Source organism: Lampetra fluviatilis, chromosome 37, assembly GCF_964198595.1.
Source record: "Lampetra fluviatilis chromosome 37, kcLamFluv1.1, whole genome shotgun sequence".
NCBI lineage: Eukaryota > Metazoa > Chordata > Hyperoartia > Petromyzontiformes > Petromyzontidae > Lampetra > Lampetra fluviatilis.
This window is the reverse complement of record NC_136311.1, coordinates 6,490,850-6,514,462: the sequence shown is the minus strand read 5'-3', so window position 1 is coordinate 6,514,462 and position 23,613 is coordinate 6,490,850. Positions and strand designations below refer to the sequence as shown.

At 52.2% G+C, this 23,613-nt stretch overlaps 1 protein-coding gene and 1 long non-coding RNA gene across 4 annotated transcripts in view; one reads left to right on the top strand and one right to left on the bottom strand.

Moving 5' to 3' along the window:
* Positions 1-480: 480 nt before the first annotated feature.
* LOC144945297 (uncharacterized) lies at positions 481-14,023 on the bottom strand. Its single transcript, XR_013639648.1, has 4 exons — positions 13,980-14,023; positions 11,249-11,305; positions 6,072-6,244; positions 481-2,277 (listed from the first exon to the last, which is right to left on the bottom strand). It is a non-coding gene; the product is annotated as an uncharacterized LOC144945297 (long non-coding RNA).
* Positions 11,307-23,613, top strand: part of LRRC75A (leucine rich repeat containing 75A) — an 80,029-nt gene continuing 67,722 nt past the window's right edge. For 2 of the 3 annotated variants that reach the window (XR_013639647.1, XM_078873705.1), the window contains exons 1-3: positions 11,307-13,215; positions 14,231-14,380; positions 15,640-16,138. Coding sequence is in view for 2 of the 3 variants with exons in the window: in XM_078873705.1 (XP_078729831.1) it covers positions 13,118-13,215; positions 14,231-14,380; positions 15,640-16,138 (747 nt within the window). In the remaining variant the exon portion in view is untranslated. Of the gene's footprint in view, positions 16,139-23,613 lie in introns of all 3 variants that reach the window. The other variant, XM_078873706.1, reaches the window with a different exon arrangement.

Below are 23,613 nucleotides of genomic sequence, written 5' to 3'. Positions count from 1 at the left end.
TCGTCACCGGTGTTGGTCGTGAGCGAGAATCGAACTCGGCCTCAAATGAGTACCTGGTGCGGTGTGTAAACATCACCACTGGGGAGACAAAGGTGGCCGGGCGTGGTGCTGGCCACCGGCCACATCCCACAGCCACTTTCCCTGTAAAAACCAGGCTGACGCAGCACGTGCTGTGGAATACATCCAACATGACGATGAGATAGTGCAGCAGCAGCAGCAGCAGCAGCAGCAGCAGCAGCAGCAGCAGCAGCAGCAGCAGCAGCAGCAGCAGCAGCAGCAGCAGCAGCAGCAGCAGCAGCAGCAGCAGCAGCAGCAGCAGCAGCAGCAGCAGCAGCAGCAGCAGCAGCAGCAGCAGCAGCAGCAGCAGCAGCAGCAGCAGCAGCAGCAGCAGCAGCAGCAGCAGCAGCAGCAGCAGCAGCAGCAGCAGCAGCAGCAGCAGCAGCAGCAGCAGCAGCAGCAGCAGCAGCAGCAGCAGCAGCAGCAGCAGCAGCAGCACACTTTATTTCACTCGATAAGAAGCAACTGGAGCTGGGGACGAGGGGGGGTAGCGGTGGCGCTTTGAACCTGACGGCCTGCCTGAGGGGTGATTCCTGGGCACGTCTCACACCAGTGGCGACCGACATCTGAGACGGTCCCAGGAGCTCCCATTTCCACCTTCACCAACGCGCAGTGACCGGCGTGGAGAAGTATGGTCGAACAATCTCCCGTGATCTTCTTGGTTCTTTCGGTAAAGTCACGTAGTCACGAAAGCTTTAAATCGAAATTTAAACTCCCGTGACTTTGCGATTAGGTGCGGGTTGGTGGAGGCGAGGAGCGTAACACGTGGCAGCCCCGCAACCGCCTATGGCAATCTATTCATGCACGGTGCTTGTCCACCTCGGGATTACTGGCACTATCCGAGCTTAGCTTTCGAATTCTGATGAGACCAGAGGCACATCAGTGGGTGTTGCATGTATGCTGAACTTCCTTCGCACTGTGCTAATCCGAGGTGCGGGGGAAGCACAAAATAAACACAAAAAAGCAGCTCTAAAGAAAACAAGTTTACAATCTGATACTTAAAAGGGCATCGCTACAGTCGCTTCGTAATATCGGAAGAGCGTTCCAGACAGGCCGCAGAAACGCATCTGAAAGCGCGCAATGCAGTGACCGTCTTTGCAAGGACGTTAATTTGACGCAAGCAACGTTAAAGGGAAAATTATATATATTAACACGAGAGAGTTGTGGTGGTGGTGGTGGAGAGATGAAAGCCACCCATAATGCAAAAAGTGAGATCCTTTGAAACCGCACTTAAAATGTTTCTCTCTCTCCACGCCGAATGTTGAAATCCGTTCGCACCTTGCGTAGGCCAACCGTGCTGCCACTGGACAGCCGTGGAGGGCGTGAGTGAATGCTTGCGCGCGCGAGATATTTAGCGAGCCTGCGGCGTGTGTGACCAATACCTCGAGATCACAAGAGAGAGCTAGCCTCTTACTTTCATGAGCTTCTTTCATTGCCTCCAAGTCGCTCACCCGCGCTTCGTGAGAAGATAATCGGTGCCGACGACCCGCGCCATCATCTGCGACGTCTCTCGCATGCCGTCGCGAATGCAGAAAGCCATGCAAGCTGTCCGCTTTTGCAATGCGTGCCGAAGATCTTAGCGGTGAGCATGATTGTGGGCAAAATCTCCCAAATCACAACAGATGGCAGAAGCTACTAAGCAGGGCCTGTGTCTGGGTAGTGCTCGGATGGACAATCACCGTAAATTGCCAGGTCGTCTGTCACCTGCAGGAATTCATCAATTCATCTTTACGTCGTCATAATTACAAGGGAGCCCACGTGATATATTCCACGTAGACGGATGCGATTGCGCTGTATCGCTCTCTCATCTGCTTTCGAGTTCGACGACGTGTCGCTCGGTATGATGTCCGACGTTTCGCTCCACCCTCTGGGAGCTTCGTCAGGAACAGAAGAGAGTGTTTGGTTTCCGTTGTCGTTGATGTTATCATTGTCGTCATGACAATCATCATCATCATCATGTGTAAGTTGAAACTGAAAGCTCCCGGCACGTGAAGCGAAAGGTCGGTCACCACGGCGGACAACAACGCGCAGGACAACGCGGGGAAAAAACGCGCCAGAGAGTAAAGCCGAGCACTCATTGTATGGACGCGTGTTTGTTGAACTTCTTTCGCACCGCACACCCGTGCTGAGCCACGGTGCGACGCGACGAGTCGCTTCTCCGAGGCTCCGATGTGGGCTGGAGGAGACGATCAGTCGCCCACTCGACGTGGAGTGGCACCGCTGGAGTTGAAAGAGGGGAATTGAGAAACCGTCACACTCATGGCGAATGGGATTTTCATGATGAAAGAATTATATTATTATTATTATACGGTAATATTAACCCCCCTCCACGTGTGCGTTGCTGTATTGAGCCTATGGCTAAAAGCCCAGGTGAAATTGGAATCCAATATAAACTATGGAATTGAAGTGACAGTGGTTGACATGATGATGATGATGATGATATCAAGATGTGATGATGATTCCTGATGATGCAGATTCATATAAAGGTGTGATTACGTTGATGATGATGAAGATACTAAGATGTGACATGTTGATTAAATCAAGACATGATAACATGATTTGATATCAGGATGTGATGATGGTGGTGATAATTATCACGATGATGATGACAAACTCCACATGTGGTGATGACACAAAGTTGGCAATGATGGCAAAAATTATATCAGGACAATGACACAAACTGAATGTCGTCCTTAAGTTCTTAAAACCTTGCCCGATTCAAGTAGCGTATTCTCTCTCATCTATCACACCGTTAAGAGCTACATTCGTTGCTGGCAACTGTGCACTTTGAAGCTCCTGACCCTGTGTCGCAACAACTGATACCAAATAGAAAGTTACTTGCGTAGAATGTTTTGTTGTTTTATTGGTGTCGGCTGGACTCCGAGTGAGAAATTAATCATACCCTGTGTCGCAACAACTGATACCAAATAGAAAGTTACTTGCGTAGAATGTTTTGTTGTTTTATTGGTGTCGGCTGGACTCCGAGTGAGAAATTATTCATACACATTTACATTCTTCAAAGGGCTTCTGAGCATAACGAGGGTTCACGGAGCACCTGCACACTACCCAGAAGCTGTTTGCGACACACGGAATGCGATACAAAGTGTTGTGCAAGTGAAACATATCTTATTCCCACACGGGGAGCTCGTAAAACTAAATAATCTTGGCTTTCATGTCGAATTGTTTTGCTTTTTGTGCCCCATAGTTTGATTTAGAACCTGGTTGGTAATGCGATGTACAATCCCACGTGCTTGTTGGAGCAGAGAGAGCTTGGAGGTGGGGAGTGGAGTGAGATGAGAGGGGAGAGGTAGGAGAGTGCGTGGAAGGGGGTAGAGTGAGATGAGAGGGGAGAGGTAGGAGAGTGCGTGGAAGGGGGTAGAGTGAGACGAGAGGGGAGAGGTAGGAGAGTGTGTGAAGGGGAGTAGAGTGAGATGAGAGGGGAGAGGTAGGAGAGTGCGTGAAGGGGAGTAGAGTGAGATGAGAGGGGAGAGGCAGGAGAGTGTGTGAAGGGGAGTAGAGTGAGATGAGAGGGGAGAGGTAGGAGAGTGCGTGAAGGGGAGTAGAGTGAGATGAGAGGGGAGAGGCAGGAAAGTGTGTGGAGGGGAGTAGAGTGAGACGAGAGGGGAGAGGTAGGAGAGTGCGTGAAGGGGAGTAGAGTGAGATGAGAGGGGAGAGGTAGGAGAGTGCGTGGAAGGGGGTAGAGTGAGATGAGAGGGGAGAGGTAGGAGAGTGCGTGAAGGGGAGTAGAGTGAGATGAGAGGGGAGAGGCAGGAGAGTGTGTGGAGGGGAGTAGAGTGAGATGAGAGGGGAGAGCCAGGAGAGTGCGTGGAAGGGGGTAGAGTGAGATGAGAGGGGAGAGGTAGGAGAGTGCGTGGAGGGGGGTAGAGTGAGATGAGAGGGAGAGGTTGGAGACTGCGTGGAGGGGAGTAGAGTGAGATGAGAGGGGAGAGGTAGGAGAGTGCGTGGAGGGGAGTAGAGTGAGATGAAAGGGGGGAGGCAGGAGAGTGTGTGGAGGCGATTAGAGTGAGATGAGAGGGGAGAGCCAGGAGAGTGCATAGAAGGGGGTAGAGTGAGACGAGAGGGGAGAGGTAGGAGAGTGCGTGGAGGGGGGTAGAGTGAGATGAGAGGGGAGAGGTAGGAGAGTGCGTGGAGGGGAGTAGAGTGAGATGAGAGGGAGAGGTTGGAGACTGCGTGGAGGGGAGTAGAGTGAGATGAGAGGTGAGAGGTAGGAGAGTGCGTGGATGGGAGTAGAGTGAGATGAGAGGTGAGAGGTAGGAGACTGCGTGGAGGGGAGTAGAGTGAGATGAGAGGTGAGAGGTAGGAGAGTGCGTGGAGGGGAGTAGAGTGAGATGAGAGGTGAGAGGTAGGAGAGTGCGTGGAGGGGGGTAGAGGGAGATGAGAGGGGAGAGGTAGGAGAGTGCGTGGAGGGGGTAGAAGGAGATGAGAGGGGAGAGGTAGGGGAGTGCGTGGAAGGGAGGAGAGTGAGATGAGAGAGGTAGGAGAGTGCGTGGAGGGGAGTAGAGTGAGTTGAGAGAGGTAGGACAGTGCGTGGAGGGGAGTAGAGTGAGATGAGAGGGGAGAGGTAGGAGAGTGCGTGGAGGGGAGTAGAGTGAGTTGAGAGAGGTAGGAGAGTGCGTGGAGGGAAGTAGAGCGAAATGAGAGGAGAGTGCATGGAGGGGAGTAGAGGGAGATGAGAGGGGTAGGTAGGTTGTAGTCCATGGGGAATTGAAGACGGTGAGTACTGCAATCTTGAAACTGATCCAGAATTGAATGGGGAGCCAGTGGATGGAGTAGGTGTCTTGGTTGCGATTTGGTTTTGTTTATGGGTGCGGGCGGGTAATAAGTCTGGCTACATGATTATTATTATTTATCCTCTGCCCATGTCCAACATTATTATTCGAATGGCTTGAAGAGGCCTATCCCTCCGTGTGCCTGTCATGGATATCGGTGAGTTAGTGGCGGTGGTTATTTATATTCATTTGCGGTGAACACACAATAAAAAATCAATCCACTTTTCCACATCCGACCTCGTGTTGAGTTACACCACTTTCCCGTAATAGCGGGGCAACTGAGTGAATTAACAATGGCTATCTCTGGCTGAAATGGCAGAGTGGTGGATATTGCGCCAGCGATTGTGATAGTGATATACACGTATTAGCCACAAACATAGCCATGATGATTTGTGATACTGTCGCGGAGTAATGGGTTTGAGCACGGGGATTTGTGATCCTGAGGTCGCCGATTTTGGTTCAACCTCCCGGCGTGGCAGTTGAGACAATGGAAATGTTTTTTTTTGCCGCAATCAACCTGCCTCTGTCTTCCCAGCGGTATAAGTGCACTGCAGTTACGCCGATTGGCAGGTCGTTTGTGGCGGGTCACATTGTTGGCACTCTCACCTCTTCGGGGATAACAATTACACTGGTCAACACACTTTTTCTGGCATAAAGTATTCCAACGGTTTTAAGGTAATTTTGAGGTGCTGATTCCAAATCTGGTATCAGTTTTTGTCTATCACATCGGGTTTTTGAGATATCAAATATTGCATTTTCAATAAAAACTGCAGAAGAAAATTATTAAATAAATATGGATATCTACATAAAATGATATTATAAACACACTATCCTAAAAATGCAGCACCATATTTTAACACTAAAGCAGTCACTGACTCGCAACAACTTGCAATCATAGATGACAGAGTTAATTTCGGGTAAAATCAATGAAAATTGGGTATGCCGATAGCATAAAAATGATGGAATCAGCACCCTGAAATTAGTCTAAAACAGCTGCAAAAGTCCAGGCCAGAATTTTTTTTTTTTGTTGACCAGTGATATTCGGATGTAATGGGTGCGCCCCTAACCAACAGATAGATCAGAGCGTCGTCCATATCGGAGGCGAGAGCCTAAGGAGACCAGAAAGAGAACCGGAGAGAGGGGGGAGGGAGGTGGCATTGTTAAATGGGTGGTGTGGTCTTCAGCCGGGGACTTCGAAATCTCCGTCGACTGCGACTTCCTGACCTCCGAAGGGGCAGGGAATTCCAGGTGCCAGGGCGCCGTGCGGATGAAAGCCCGCGTGGTCATCCCAAGGTGGCAGCCTGGAGCGCCGTCGCAACTGGGTGGGGGCACGATGGGACACGTTGTCCACCCTGAACCGCATCCACCACCGCACAAAGCATGGCAGTTGCGGATACCTGATGCACAAATGGAAAATTAAAAGTTTAACACGTAGGTTCTCGCGACCAACATTATCCATAATAAGGTTTTTTTTTGGTTAGATCCCGTAAATAAAAATCTGCGGTTAAACCCTCTACCACTCAACACAGGCGAATTAGTAAGGTTTGTAGCGTACACAAGACGTGCCAATTAGTGACTACTTCAGCACACCGGTGTGTTGGAGAGCAAACCCACAACATTTACAATTCGAGTACGGCGTTTCGCCGGTGCTTACAACCAGCCTCATCAGGTGAGAGAGAGAATTGTGTGCGACTGTGGTCATCCAGAAGAGACCGCACAACGAAATAACGACGCAACGCCCGATCCACAAATACGACGGAGACATCGCAGCGATGCACTCGCCTGCTCCTGACGCGGTTATCCGGCTTGACCACATTGAATGTGAAATTGTAGTCATTGCTCTGCATCTACATCAGCCGCACGGATGAAGAAGACGCGGATCTGAGAGATCCCAGTGGAGTAGTGTGCGGCTGAATCAACTCCTGGATGTATGGTGGAGCACTGCCCTTATTTAAAGCCTCGCAACCCAAGTCGAAAAATCTCAATGTCAATGTGGGGTTTGAACTGGGAGCCAATAAAAAGACACGAGCCACAGGTGAGATACGGCCCCACGAAGGAGTGATTATTTGGGGCTGACTGCTGACTGGCCAGTGTGAAAGAGTAGGCTACGTATGTGTGTTGAATTTCTTTCACGCCGTACCGTAGCCAACCGTGCAAGTCGGAGGTGCGGGGGAAGGACAACAAACTAGACACAAAACATCTACTTTAAAGAAATTACTTTTCAAAAAGAATTAATAACCTGCTAGAGGTGGAGGCCCTTCTGTCAGCAGTGGCACGAGACGGCAATTGCAGGGCTGCACCTTTGCCGCCCTGTGCATGGAAACGTCCTCTTCGTCCCAACACACGAACGACTCCGGAGAGCCGAAATTCGACGCTCACTGCGTTTCCCCACGAGGTGGCGCCAGGAGCCAATGATTTCAGTGCCGTACTGAGTTGATAGCATTCAGATGGCATAACCAGATGAGTGTGTGCCAGAGGTCGCAAACGGGTTTTGATTCCTTACCTGTACCCGGCCGCACCAGGGTAGCAAACGGGTACCCATACCCTACCCGATACCCGGCTACCCGTACCCGGCCGGGTATCGTGTAGGGTACGGGTACCCGATTGCGACCTCTGGGAAGAAGCCATGTTGCAGGCGCGGGTGGGTTGATTCTAGGAACTTGAATTGTGAGTAGAGACAAGACGTTGGGAAATGAGTGACAAACGGTGACTCACCAGTGACTCACGGCCTACCCGTACCCGTACCCGGTCGGGTACGGGTAGCCGGGTATCGGGTAGGGTACGGGTATCGGGTACCCGGTTGCGACCTCTGGTGTGTGCGTGTCTTGCGGCAAATGACACCCCGCGCTGTATATCCTCCATCGACTGGAGCGGCGAGTGATGCTAGCGAGCGCCTATTCAGGTCGCCACGGGGTACGATGATGAGGTGGAGTCGCCACAACCGCGCCCGGGTGGTTGTTAAGGCTGAGTCGACCTAGAGGAGACCCGGGAAGAACTAGGGAAAAAAACTGATACAACTTGCCACTTGTGTGAGCCGTGGCCGGGCATCTAACTCAGGTGAACGAACTCATTGAACGAACCACCTGAGCCAACGTAGCCCCCCGCGTGGATATTTGCAGGCGTCCACCACAAGCGTCATGGAATGATTTCGTGCGCTTGGTTAAGATCATCGCTACGTCTAAGGAGTGCGAAAGGTGGCGGTGGCGGTGGCTTGGGGAGGCCTTCGTCCAGCAGTGGATTGACCACGGTGATGATAAGTTCCCGATAGTATTTGGTCTACTCTTCCGCGCTGAGCGGGACGTGTTGAAAGAGGTGGCTGCACTACCCATGATTTACCCCACCACCATTTATACTGCTTGGGCGAACAGAAGCGAGGTGGATTTGTCAGACACTCGCCCATCCCTTCAGCTGCCGCGCCTGGAGATCGAACCGAACCAGGGAACCTCTGGATCGCAAGTTAATTATACTAACCATCCCAACAAAGAGTACTACTGGGTTATCATAACACTATGTAACACGATTTTTGTTCCTGGGTAGTGTTAATTTCCTAATTGCTTATGCCTAAAAAGTATAGAAAATGGCTATAATTCCCCAGAAACTTCGCTTTTGTGACCAGGACAGTGATATTTTGAAATTCACCTATTTTCAATGAGAAAACGGGCGAATTTGTGTCTTTTCGTTCACAACCAGCATATGCATAAAAATGCACATGTATTTATACAAAAAATTAGAAGTGAGTAGTTTTTCGAGATTTACGATTATGCTGTAAATCACATTCACGAATCAGCCCCCAAATGTAGTATCCCATCATGTTCTCGTTATACGGTCCTTGGTAGCGGCGTTCAAAGTCCAGTATATCCTGGTGGAAGCGCTCGCCTTGCTCCTCCGAGTACGCTCCCATGTTCTCCTTGAATTTATCAAGATGAGCGTCAAGGATATGGACTTTAAGGGGCATCCTACAGCCCATTGCGCCGTAGTTCTTCACCAGAGTCTCAACCAGCTCCACATAGTTTTCGACCTTGTGATTGCCCAGGAAGCCACGAACCACTGCGACAAAGCTGTTCCAAGCCGCTTTCTCCTTACGGGTGAGCTTTTTGGGGAATTCATTGCGCTCCAGGATCTTCTTTGTCTGTGGTCCTACGAAGACACCGGCTTTGACCTTTGCCACAGACAGCTCCATGAAGAAGTCTTGACGGTACTTGAAGGCTGCCGACTCCTTATCTACAGCTCTGACAAATTGTTTCATAAGGCCCAATTTGATGTGCAGTGGTGGCATCAGCACCTTCCGGGGGTCCACCAGTGGCTCCCACTTGACGTTGTTCCTCCCCACAGAGAACTCGGTCCGCTGTGGCCAGTTCCGCCTGTGATAGTGTGCCTTGGTGTCCCTGCGTCCCAAAGGCAAAGATAGCAGGGAAACTTGGTAAAACCGCCTTGGAGACCCATCAGGAATGCCACCATTTTGAAGTCTCCGATGACTTCCCAGCCGTACTCATCATCCTTCAAGGCGTCCAGCAAGGTCTTGATGCTGTTGTAATCCTCTTTGAGGTGCACCGAGTGAACCAGGGAAAGTTTACTCAGCACTGAATCTATCTGGAATGTTCTGGAAAATAGGTACATTTCAAAATATCAATGTCCTGGTCACAAAAGCGAAGTTTCTGGGGAATAATAGCCATTTTATATACTTTTGAGGCATAAGCAATAAGAAAATAATACTTACTATGCATGAACAAAAACAATTGTTACACAGCCTAATCAAAGACGAGCAGCAATACCACAATAACATCACATTACACCACAACATCACATACACCACAGCACCAGATAACACCACAACAACACCACATCATCACAACAACAAAAAATCCACACATACACACACAACCCTGACCACAACACACACACACAACCCTGACCACAACACACACACACAACCCTGACCACAACACACACACACATAACCCTGACCACAACACACACACACACACAACCCTAACCACAACACACACACACAACCCTGACCACAACACACACACACAACTCTGACCACAACACACACACACAATCCTGACCACAACACACACACACAACCCTGACCACAACACACACAACTCTGACCACAACACACAACCCTGACCACAACACACACACACAACCCTGACCACAACACATACACACACACAACCCTGACCACAACACACACACACACAACCCTAACCACAACACACGAACACAACTCTGACCACAACACACAAACACAACCCTGATCACAACACGAGCACACACACAACCCTGACCACAACACGTGCACACACACACACAACCCTGACCACAACACGAGCACACACACAACCCTGACCACAACACGAGCACACACACACACACACAACTCTGACCACAACACACACACACACCGCTGACCACAACACACACACACAACCCTGACCACAACACGAGCACACACACAACCCTGACCACAACACGAGCACACACACACACACAACCCTGACCACAACACACAACACACACAACCCTGACCACAACACGAGCACACACACACACAACCCTGACCACAACACACGAACACACACAACCCTAACCACAACACACGAACACACAACCCTGACCACAACACACACACACAACCCTGACCACAACACACACACAACCCTAACCACAACACACGAACACAACCCTGACCACAACACACACACATAACCTTGACCACAACACACACACACAACCCTGACCACAACACACACACACACACAACCCTAACCACAACACACGAACACAACCCTGACCACAACACACACACATAACCCTGACCACAACACACACACACAACCCTGACCACAACACACACACACACAACGCTCACCACAACACACAACCCTGACCACAACACACACACAACCCTGACCACAACACACACACACAACCCTGACCACAACACACACAACCCTGACCACAACACACAACACACACAACCCTGACCACAACACACAACACACACAACCCTGACCACAACACAACACACACACAACCCTGACCACAACACACACACACAACCCTGACCACAACACACACACACAACCCAGACCACAACACACACACACACAACCCTGACCACAACACACACAACCCAAACCACAACACACACACACACAACCCTGACCACAACACACACACACAACCCTGACCACAACACACACACACACAACCCTGACCACAACACACACACACACAACCCTGACCACAACACACACACACAACGCTGATCACAACACGCGATCCACGCCACACTCAGCCACGCCCCGAGCAGACGAGACCGGGTGCCGGGGTGGGGTGCGCCCTGGATCAGCATCATCAGCATCAGGATCAGGAGGCGGAGGAGGCGGTACCGGGTCTCGCGCGCGGTGCCAAGCGGCGTGCGCGCAGCGCCACGGCGCTCCGGGCGCCTTCGGAGAGATCGAGAGGAGGGAGAGAGAGGCAGACGGTGGGGTGGGTGCAGTGGTCGGGAAGATACTCGCGCGGCCTTGAACCACGGCTCTCGGCCACACGGGGCGTGGGGTGGTACAACAACAACGACCACCACCACAACCACCAACTACACTTTGGGAGGACTCCGCTCACGGATAGGAAGTCACACGCGGCGAGGAGGAGGGGGGGGGCGCACACGGCACGGAGGAGAGCAGCGGGTCATTTAATCAGCACCGAGCATCGTGGCTGATTTACACTCCGGGGTTATTTGCTCGCTGCTGATGATGAAGAAGATGCTGCTGGTGATGATGATGGTGGTGTTATTGGGGATTCCTTTATCATAACATCACCGTCGTCGTATTCGGTCGGATGCGAAAGCCGCCCCTCCCTGGAAGCCGCCAGAAATAAATAAAGAGAAGCTGCGAGAGAGAGAGGGAGAGCGAGCGAGCGAGCTGTCGGCGATTGGATGCAGCGGCGTTGCTGCTTACGATTTCTGTGGCACGGGCAGCTTGGCACGAGACGGCGGAGTGAGAGGAGAGTGGGTGAAGAGTGAGAGAAGAGTGAGAGAAGAGAGAGAGAGAGTAGAGTGAGAGAAGAATGAGTGAAGAGTAAGAAAAGAGAGGAGAGTGAGTGAAGATCGAGAGAAGAGTGAGAGAAGAGTGAATGGAGCAGCACGGAGCTGGGCTTGCTCCACTCCATCGCGAGCGCTCCCTTCGCTGTCTGTCGCGTCTGTTGCCGGCGAAGAGTTGAAGCGACGTTGCCTTGCGGCAGCAGCAGCAGCGGTAGTGGTATCAGTCGAGTGAGTACTGCCTAAGTAGCACGCGTAGCGAGCGACGCAGTCTCTTGTGCGACTCCGATGAACACGGTTGGCTACGCACGGCGCGAAAGAAGTTCAACGTACAGTACATACACGTGGTTTCAAGTGCGGCAGCAGTAGTAGTCGAAGTATCAACAGTAGCAGAAGTATTAAGGAGCAGCAGCAACGTTAGTGGTAGTGGTGGCAACACCTGCAACAGCATCAAGTAGCAACAGAAGAAGAAGTAGCGTCAGCAGTAGTGACAAGAGGAGTTATCCAGGAGTAGTAGCAGTGACCGTGGTGGCTGCAGCAATATCAGAGGTACTTTAGTAGCAAAAGCCGAAGTAGCAGCATTAGTACCAGTAGCGGTTGTGGCACGGATAGTGGACATAAGTAGCAGCGCTGTGACTGTTCCACCTGAAGACGGAAGCTTGTGTTGCCTCCAAAACGTCGTGATTTTTATTTTATTTTTATTTTACATTTATTAATTTTAAAAAAAATTACCTACGTGACTTTACCGAAACAACCTAAGAATATAAGTAGCAGCAGTAGCAGCAGCGTGCTTAGAAGCGGCCGCGTGTTGATGGTGTTGAGCCCTCCAGAAATCTCCAAGGCAATTGGCGAGCCGAGACTCGGCGGTGATTGTTGGAATCGGCTGGGATCACGCGGACTTCTCAAACTAAAGGCCTCCCCCTATCTACTCTCTCCCTCTCAGTGGGTGAGTTAGTCCGCGAGCGACTCGCCAAAGAGACGGGTGTGCCTGTGAGAGAGACACGTGGACTTTTAACTCGATTCACTTAAAATAACACAAATCGCCGACGTCGTAACCAGCGCCACCAACATCAAGGACGACACCAATAATTCGGGAGGGCGTTTCAAAGGACATTGATGAGCCGAATCAAAGGTTCAAATAACGACGGCTGCTTTGGTCTTCAAGGTGCCATTCCAGGAAAACGGGATGAGAAGATTCCGACGGACGGAAGGAATTGAATGAATGAATGAAATCGCTGACACCATCACGGACTGTTGGTCTGTCGGGCACGCGGTGTTGAAAGAGGTCAGCGGAAGCAACGGGCAGCTCAAGACGATTGAGTGAGTGACTTTCCCCTGTGGTCATCCGCACTTCATCGCGATCACCATCATCATCACCATCACCACCGTCTTCGTCGTCTTGATCATTATTGGGAACTGTAAACATTCGTAGTGAATGTAGGACGTATAATGTTGATAGCCTCCATTAGGCGAATCGCTGTGTCTACAACAATAATATTGACTCGTAATACTGTAATACCGAGTTAATCGTTTGTTTACATACGAAATCCAGGACTGAACCACACGATTTTTTTACGTTGCAATAGGGTCCCTACTGCTTTAGAATACTGCGCATAGGGTAGTAGTAATAATAGTACAGGACTCATCATCATTCGTAGGGCGTTGTCAATCCGCTGCTGGATGAAGGCCCACGCACGCCACGCGATGCAATTTCAATTTCAATTATCAGTATGTTAACATGAACAATTGTTTCAGCGAATAATCGCTCTTCACATAAATCATCGTTGGTCGAGTCTCAAGAATCTCCTTTAAAGGGGCCGTGCTGTAATAGGATGTTCGGTCAATTTGTAAGTGGGTGTTTTTGTGTCTGGGATCAGGGCTGAGTTACCCTTATGGACGACCACAATACCAATATATTTCATATCTAGAATAACAATCATTCGCTGGAAGGACGCGCCATCACCCGCATCTCATAGCGCATCAACAGGTCCCGCAACCTGCCACCTGTTGTCGCATTGTGTCACCTGTACCACCTATCATCTAATCCCACCACCATCTGAACTGTCACCTGAGCAGCCTCTCACCTGTGCAAATTCGCACCTTGTGCCACGTGTCGCCTCCGCTGCCTGCCACCTACAACCTGACCTGCCACCGTCGACCGAAGAGCCATCTGCCACCTGTGCACATTCTCAGCTGTTACCACCTAAGGCTGCCCGTGCCCCCTCTCCCCGAGGCACAGGGGGGGCCACGCCTTCGCTGACGAAACACTCGCCGTGCCACGTGGCCCAACCACCGGTGTTGCGTTCTCCTCTCCTCCTTCTTTGCGGTCCTGTAGCGCAACTTGGATTTGCAGAACTCAGGTGCTTCCCGACGAGGCAAGCGACTGCGCAGTCCTCCGCGATCTCTTCTCAATGCGAGCCGCAATCACTGTCGTCGAATGGCATGTACATCATGATCATCGCTTCGTTTATCAATCAGTGATAAGGTACGCACCTTGGAAGTTATTTCGCACGGTACGTAGCCAGACCGTGCTAATTGGAGGTGCCGTCTGTGAGTAACAGGAGTCATCTCCTTAGCCACAACCATCGTCAATTATCATCAGTCATCATCAATCGCCCCACATCACGTAGCTAGAACGCCGCGCTCCAGTGAATTGCCGATGCACGTGGGGTTTACAATAATACAGTCAGAGCGCGCAGCTCTCAGCCTGTGGAATCCGTGCGTCGAGTTGGGAGGGAGCCAGGAGAGAGAGGGTTGGGGAGGAGCCGAGGGAGGGGATTTGGGTCACGTCCCATCTCATCCATGGTCTTAGATCCCACGGCCACCGGTCGCCTGCTGGGCAAGAGAGTGGGGGTGGAGCCCTCGGCTCGTCCGTGCAAACGGCGCGACGTTCTCGATGCCGATCCCAGTTTGCTGATGGTCATCCTTTGGCTTCACCCCTTTCAAAGGGAAGGGAGGGCGGAGGAGGAGGAGGCTCACGCGCCAGCCAGCATCGCCTCTCGGCCTAAAGCCAGCGGCGATAGAAAATGATGAGTCGTCGGGATTTGCCATCGATTATATAGATAGTCGAGCAACCGCGCGCGCGCGTCCATCTATCCCGAACGATTCGTGTGTCGGCGCCTTACACCCTTAACAACGACCACGCGCTGCCTGCAGTTGCGTGGCTACAGGTGCGTATAGCCTCGCTTACCTGCCCAAGCACTCGAGTAGTGTGGGTGCGTGTTATAGGTGTGTGCACGCTGTATCCGTGCGTGCATTCACTCAGGGTGCTAATACGGTCTACGTCTATGCGTCCAGTCACGAGTACACGCGCATCCATCCAAACACACGATGTACGGATGCTGAACTTCTTTCGCACCGCACGTAGCTAGCCGTGCTCGAGTGGGTAATAAGAGACATCTACCGAGACAGCGGCGTAGTGGATATGAGTATGGTATTGAGTCACCAGTGCGTCGTTTAAGTGCACGTGTATCCACCCGGAATATATATCCAGCGGCTGTATTCAATCACAGCCGCACAGATACGAGATAAGACTGCGTATGCGCCCTGTGTATGCATCCTACATCTCGTGACACGCGGGGGAATAGACCATTGGCGTAACTACCCAGAGACTGTAGAGCAGCCGTATCACAGACACGTCCAAGGAGCCCCGCGGTGTGCGCGTGCTTTAGACTACAACGCATCTGCTGGTTGCGCAATCCATCCACTCACTCACTCACACACGCGCGCGCGTGCGTGTGATAGACGAGCTTCGAGACGCGCGCACTCTCACGCCGACAAACAAGGACGGCCCTGCTGGTCCATTCATCCAACCGGCCATCCGTCCGTCAGTCCATCCACACGGCTTCCAGACGCTTCGACCAAACTAAACGCAAACACAGGACACGCCGCTCACTCGCGCACTTGCACGTGCGCTGGCAAGCGCGCGCTCGACAATACTTCACCGACTATGGGCGGCAAGGCGGCCAAAGCGAGTCGTGTTGCCGGTGGTGGCGGTAGCCCCGAGTCGTCGGGGCGCCTCCGTGACCGGCGCGATCAGGGCTCGGGACTGAGCCAGCTGCTGCTGCTCGGCCGCACCGGGGATTCGAGAGGCGGCGGCGGCGGCGGTGGCGGTGAATCACGGGCTCCGGGCAGCCCGGCGGCTCCGTACTCGCGGCGCGTGGCGTTGGTGCGGGAGATGCACGCCCTGGTGCGGGACGGGGACGCGGACAGAGCCATGGCCGTGCTGCGCAGCCTGCGTCAGGTGAGACGCGAGAGAGTGAGAGCGAGTGAGTGGCACGGTGTGTGCGTGCGTGTCTGTGTGCACGTGGGAAGTCGTGGACACGTGTGTGTGTGTCTGTGTGTACACGTGGCGAATGGTGGACACGTGTGTGTGTGTGTTTACACGTGGCAAGTGGTGGACACGTGTGTGTGTGTACACGTGGCGAATGGTGGAAACGTGTGTCTGTGTACACGTGGCAAGCGGTGGACACGTGTGTGTGTGTGTACACGTGGCAAGCGGTGGACACGTGTGTGTGTACACGTGGCGAATGGTGGAAACGTGTGTGTGTGTACACGTAGCAAGTGGTAGACACGTGTGTCTGTGTGTGTACACGTGGCAAGCAGTGGACACGTGTGTGTGTACACGTGGCAAGTGGTGGACACGTGTGTGTCTGTGTGTGTACACGTGGCAAGCGGTCGACACGTGTGTCTGTGTGTACATGTGGAAAGTGGTGGACACGTGTGTGTGTACACGTGGCAAGTGGTGGACACGTGTGTGTGTGTACACGTGGCAAGCGGTGGACATGTGTGTGTCTGTGTGTGTACACGTGGCAAGCGGTCGACACGTGTGTGTGTACACGTGGCAAGCGGTGGACATGTGTGTGTCTGTGTGTACACGTGGCAAGTGGTGGACACGTGTCTGTGTGTACACGTGGCAAGTGGTGGACACGTGTCTGTGTGTGTGTGGCGTAGTGGTTCATGCGCTGCGCTGCGAACTCAGCTACGCGAGTCCAATTCAGTAGCGAATATTTATCTGAACCGGTCCCGGGCCTCCCCTAGGTCGACTCAGCCTCAAAACGAGTACCTGCCGCGATGTGTAAACATCGGCAGAGGCGGCGTTGCCGTGCCGGCCTTTATAGGAACTCGTTAAACCGCCCTTGTCCCGGCAGCCTGTGTAGGCTACGCGGGTGACCTTTGCATTTGTGTGCGTTTACGTGTTTGTCCCTCTCATCGTAGTGCTGCGCAGCGTGACAATGAGTGCGCGTGTGCACGTGCCACACGTACACGCGCGTGTGTGTCGATGCCTTGTGTGTGTCTGTGTGTGGGGGGGGGGGCGGTGGTGTAGTTGTTAGCGCGCTGCGCTACGAACCTGGCGACTCGAGTTCGATTCCCGCTCACGGCCAACACCATCAGTGACGGTTTTCTGAACCGGTCCTGGACCTCTCCTAGGTCGACTCGGCCTAAAATGAATACCTGGTACGATGTGTAAACATCGCCACTGGGGGGAGACAAAGACGGCCGGGCGTGGTGTTGGCCACCCACCCCCTCGTGTGCCGTGCCGGCCTTCATAGGTGCTCGCTAACAGCACTTGCCTCAATAGTCTGTTAAGGCTATACGGGGGATCTTTGTATGTTGCGTGTCAAGTGTGCCGATGCCTGCCGACGTGTGAACGTGTGTCTGGAATTTAATGAAGACAGTACTCGCTCACAGCACTTGCTCGAAAAGTATGCTCAGGATAAACGGGGGGATGGGGGCCTTTATCTTTGTATACATACGCCAGTTGTATGTGAAACCTGGCAGGCGTGTATACGTGGCAGGTCTGGATATGATGTGTGCGTGTATAAACACATCAGCTGAGTGTATATACTTGTTCAAGGTGGTGTATAATAATGTGTTATCTCGAGTGCGAGTGAGTACCTGTCTGACTCATTGGGCGTGGTGTTGACCACACCTTCGTGTGCCGTGTCCCGGCCTGAAGGGCACCCGTGCCCATCGGCACAGCCTGGCGGTACAAGCGTTACCGACCGTAATAGGTGCTCGCTAACAACACTTGGCCCGACTTTCTCTCGTCCAGGGGTCGGCAAACATCTTCTTCGTGCTATCGTGTCGGTTGTTTATTCGGGACTCACGAAGTCTCGTGTTGACCACACACAGTGCAATGGGCGGCTCTTAAAATATTGAGGCTTTTTTGTTTACCGAATAAATAAAAATATGCCGTCTCTTGTTATTTTGGTTGCCGACCCCCTGCCTGGTCTCCAGGGGTTAAAGCGGGGCCGTTCGACCTCGGCGTGCCCGTGTGTACATACCAAACACAACGCACGCCAGTTCGGGCAAGTGTACAAACGCGGGGAGTGGTGGCGCAGTGGTTAGCACACCGCGCTTCGCGACCTAAGTTCGAAGTTCCGATGCCCGGCTACGGCTAACATCAGTAGCGAGTGAAATCTGCACCTGTCCTGCTCATCACCCCCCCCCCCCCCTTCACCATCCCACACTGAGCAGTGTGGTGAAGTATGGTCAAAGGACCCCGATGACTTTCAGGGCATGCCGTCACGCAGTGCACGTGTTTTTTTCTACAAACACAGACTGCTTCAACCGAACTTTCTGCACACTAACGATCGTGTTCAACACAACCGGGCGCAACATTCCGACGCATCACAACATCACCCGTACAACGCTGTGCGCCAACAAGTGGTCGCGTCGTGGACATGCCGGGCGCCGTCACAGCAACGTGGAATGTTCTTCCAGTGACTCGGGAGCGCCAGGGGGAGAGATTTGTGGGCAATTCCGCGGTAACGGGATCACGGGAGACAACACGCACAGAACATCGCACGGGACGGGGACGCAGCGACGTTTCTGTTGGCCACATTTGTTTTCAATCTTTGCCAGCCCTTGTGCGCGTACGCGCGTGCACGGTAGAGGGGGGTTCTTTGACCATACTTCGCCGCCAACAAAAAAATCACACGAGCGTTGTCCGGGCTTTCATCGCTCTATAATGTCCGTGCAGGATTTCGGTTCGGCCCGTGCCTAAAGAACACTCAGTAAACTAAAGACGTTCCACATTGCGCGTGGATTGGATTGTACGATTATCCCGACTCTATCTGGTTCTGAGCCCTTCCATGGAATTTGACCGTTCGTGTCTGTGTGTCTGTGTGTGTGGGGAGCGGGGTGGCTAAAGCACAGCAAGTTGGCACAGTAGGGGGCACAGGTGGTGCATCAGCCAGTCATATCAGTCATCTCAGTCAGTCGACCCGTGGCACCTGGGTCTGCCCCGTGACCTCCTGCCAACGGGCGTTCGACACTTCACGTGGCTTCAAGGTGCACATGGCCTGGCACAAGCGTCGTGGTGACGTCACCGCCACTTAGTGGCGAATGGCGGTTATTGTTGTGGGGAGCGGTAGTGTAGCGGCTAGCGCACTGCGCTATGAACCCGACGGCCCGGGTTCGATTCCCGCTCACGGCCAACACCAGTGACGATTATCTGAACCGGTCCCGGGCCTCCTCTAGGTCGACTCAGCCTCGAATGAGTACCTGGTGCGATGTGTAATAATCACCACTGGGGAGACAAAGGCGGCCGGGCGTGGTGCTGGCCACACACCCCATGCCGGCCTTTCGTAGGTGCTCGCTAACAACACTTGCCCCTACAGTCTGTCAAGGCTATACGGGGGATCTTTGTCTTGTGTGCACGTTACGGCTGTTGACTTGACACTTAAGCTCAGTTGTAACCGGCGTTTAAATTGATGCTGAACCATAAACGGAGAAATGTCAATGTTTGCAAGACAGCTCTTACGACGCAGTCGCTGACTTCCGGAGGGAGACTTTGTCGTGCGGAGCACTAACCTTGCTTCCCACACGGATATCGTATAGGCCAGGGGTCGGCAAACCTGCTGTCCTGGAGTCCCGTGTGGCTCTTTAAGGACTGCTTCACGATATTATTTATTAAAGACCACCACCTACTCGTATTTGGCATTGCATTGCGGCTCTTGAAATATTGAGTTTTTTTTCACCGAATTCGAGAATAATGCCTCTTATTGTTGTTATTTTAGTTTGCCGGACCCCCTGTTTTAGGCCGTTCATGATCGCCATCATCATCATCATGAGCCGTGGTTTTTCCATTCCTTCTGGTCCCACGATGTCACAATGTTGTTGCGTCCCGTTATTTAATCAGGCGACGAATATACCCATTGAGGCACGTGGGACAACATTTCCGCTTTGGCAAGATAACTCCTGCACATGAGCTGATCACATTTCATCATCATCATCACGTGTATACTGTTGAGATGTCTCCGTCATGTTGCATGTCTCCGTCATGTAAATGCATGGTGGAAGGATGTGCATACCACCACCAGAATACCTGGATAATACCCAGGGGTAAACACTCAAAAACTCTTTCCGCACAGATAATTTCGATCTGCAGACGGAGCCAAGTCATGTAATCCACGTACGGTGGATCGGGATCCAGAGTATAAAAAACAAAGGTGAACAAGAGCAGGAGAATAATAATGATGATAATACTAATTATATTTGTAAAGCGCCTCTCATCAGTGATGTCAAAGTGTTGTCGAAGACACAGCAGAAAAACAAACACTCAGCATGACACTAAATCATGAAACTGAAACCTGAGAAACGCCAAATAATATGATTAACACCAAAAGCCACTTTCTGAATGAGCTAAACGTTCAATAAACAGAAATGTACCGATACGTTTTAAAACGAGCTTTAGAATGTACACCGACTCAACTAGATGCTGAGATCTCGTGGAAGCCAGAGAGAGAGAGAGAGTCCCAGAGTCTGAATCGGAATTGAGCTCTTTTTCACAGCCTGGGGGCCACGCGGGGGACAGTTCGGTCACCCATCGACCCAAGCCTCAATATCCTGGGAGCTCAGAGAAGATCTGCACACCCAGATCTTAGACACCTTGAGGGCGCGTGTGGGTGCAGCAGCGTGTCCGCGGTGTGGCCTGGGGCAAGGCGGTTCGCAGCTTTATGAGTTAGCAAAGATGGTTATAAACTGAATCGTACACAGTAATCAGTGAACGCCCCCCTCCCCCCGCCCCATGACATAAAACTCGACACGTTCGTCACTAACTCATTGCGGCATTAAAATGAGAAAACGTAACTGGTGACGTTTTGGGCAATCGCCCGTCTTCGTTGCACATTTGCAGACGCGTGGGCAGCTGCACGCTGGGACTTACGGTGAGAGATAGAAAGTAGGAGGTACACGTGGATCCGGGGAACAAACGCAACATCGGAGGCATCCTATTGACCGTCGAGAAAAGTGTGCGGGCTTTGGGAGAAGCCACGGCGACTGATGGATGAGGCTGGTCGCGGAGTGGCAGCCAAAGGGGGAGGACGGAGGCTGCTAGTATTAACCAGGCTCAGACCTGCTTAGCTTTGAGGCTCCGACGAGATCGTGTGGTCGTAGCGTTCTTAACTTGGGACGTTTTTTTTTACTTTCACTGCCGATAACAAAAAAATTGGGCCGAGCCTCATCATGACCCATATTTGTTGAACAACGCCTCCCAGTGAATCGTATACAATACCCTCTTTGTATTATAATAATTTTATCATTTTAATTTCCATCAACCATTGTCGGTCATGGTCAATACACTGCTGGATGGAGGCCTCAACACCGTCGCCTCCTCTCGCGATCCTGTGACACAACGATCCACGTGAGAGCCGATTCCGTTGCTCCGTCTCTTCGGTGGACGTGCCCCGGAGTCATCAATTTTTGCTCTTGGTAGATCCACTGCTGGGCTGAATGCTTCTCCACACGTCGTGTGGGTCGTGTGGGTCACGTGGGGGGTGGGGGGGTTGTTGCGAGGAACGATTGGGCGATCGCTCGCCACTGATGTTAGCCGTGGTCAGGTATTGAACCGACTTCGACGGTTCATAGTTCAATGCTCGAACTCTTCAGCCTTTGTAACAGAGATAACATGTAATAATGTGTACAGTATTCGCTTAATTATTTATTTACTTACAAATTGCCAAAATCAATACTTAAACTAGCGACCTATCCAATCGCCGTCCTTGCTAAATCCGGTAACGAGGAAATATTTATTTATTTGAAATCCGATTGGGTCCGCTTATTTCAGCTCTCGGCTGGATTTTGTTTGAGTCTGGCAAGGGGAGGTGCTGAAGGGAAAGGCGCAGCTCTGCAATTGCCTGCCCACGCCACTGCTGGCGAAAGGGCCTCCGCTAGAGGGAACTCCAGACGGGGGTACTTGGCCTACTACTCCCCGTTGACGAGACGCGTTAGAAGTAGGTGTTAGTAACCCACACTGTACCCCACCGCACACAACCTGACGATGATACTTAAACGTGGCAAGATCAGAATTGATTCGATTGTCACTTTGGGGCAAGTGCTGATGTTTACACATCGCACCAGGTGCTCATTTGAGGCTGAGCCGACCTAGGGGAGGCCAAGGACCTGGTCAGATAACAATCATCACTGGTGTTAGTGGCCGTGAGCAGGAATTGACCTTGTGTGGCCGTAATTTCGCAGCGCAGCTCACTAATCGCTGTAATACCACTCCCCACACTACACTACCACTCCAAAGACAAATACAAAGAGCCCCCGTATAGCCTCAACAGACTGTTGGGACAAGTGTGGTTAGCGATCACCGATGAAGGCCGGCACGGTTACGCGAGGGGGTGGGTGGCCAGCACCACGCACGGCCGCTTTTGTCTTCCCGGTGGCGATGTTCACACACCACTGCACCAGGTACTCATTTGAGGCTGAGTCGACCTAGGGGAGGCCAAGGACCGGTTGAGATAATCGTCACCGGTGTTGGCACATGAGGGGCAATCGAGCGCGCTAACCACTCCCCGCGACCACTCCACCACACGTGCACGCACGGGATCATTTCTGGCCTCGCCTACGCAACCTCTGTCCTTGGGCAACACAAATTCCTTTACACAGTAATCCACGTGTGTCAACATTTGCGGCCGCTAACGGTTACCGATAAATTCCGCTTGAGTTGCACGCAGTGCACCTGCAGTAAACCTGCCCACGGGGAGGAGCGGTGGGGCGGTGGTTAGCGCACTGCCCTGCGCGCTGTCGAACCCGGGCACCAAGCCGCCAGGGTTCATCGCCTCGAGGTCAAATTCCGGCCATGGTGAACGCAGTGGTGGAAATTCCATATTCAATGGTGGGGGGAGGAGGGGGGGGCAGCCGCTCCACAGGACAACTGGTGTTGACTTCATTGCAATGTCATACCCCCACGTGAGATTATTACGATGTCCGAATGCAGCGGCATTTGAGGATGCTGGACAGAGAGTAAGCATGATGGGGACACCGGCAAAACACGGGGGGATGTACACGTGTTTGTGTAGAGAATTGGTGCTGCGGTTACAGCACTGCAATATGGACCGGGTCATCTGGGATTGATTGCCGGCCATGGCTAACATCTCACTACATGAGCCCCTCTCCTCCCGCTCTCTTCACGAGCCACGCTGGGTTGGTGTGGTGAAGTATGGTCACGTGCGTTGAACTTCTTTCGCAACGCACGTAGGCAACCGCGCTGATCGGAGATCAGCGATTCTCTCGCTGTTATATATATTTTTCCACTTTCGGTCCTCGTAATGAAGACGTTTGAATAAATCGTCCCACGGGCTATTGAGGGCACGCTCAACTTGACCAATCCCCGTCTATCACCGCGCACCGCCAATGTACACATTTCGCGTTTTGAAAGCGGGAGCGTCAATTTATTTTTCCACTTGAATCATCCTATCCCCACCC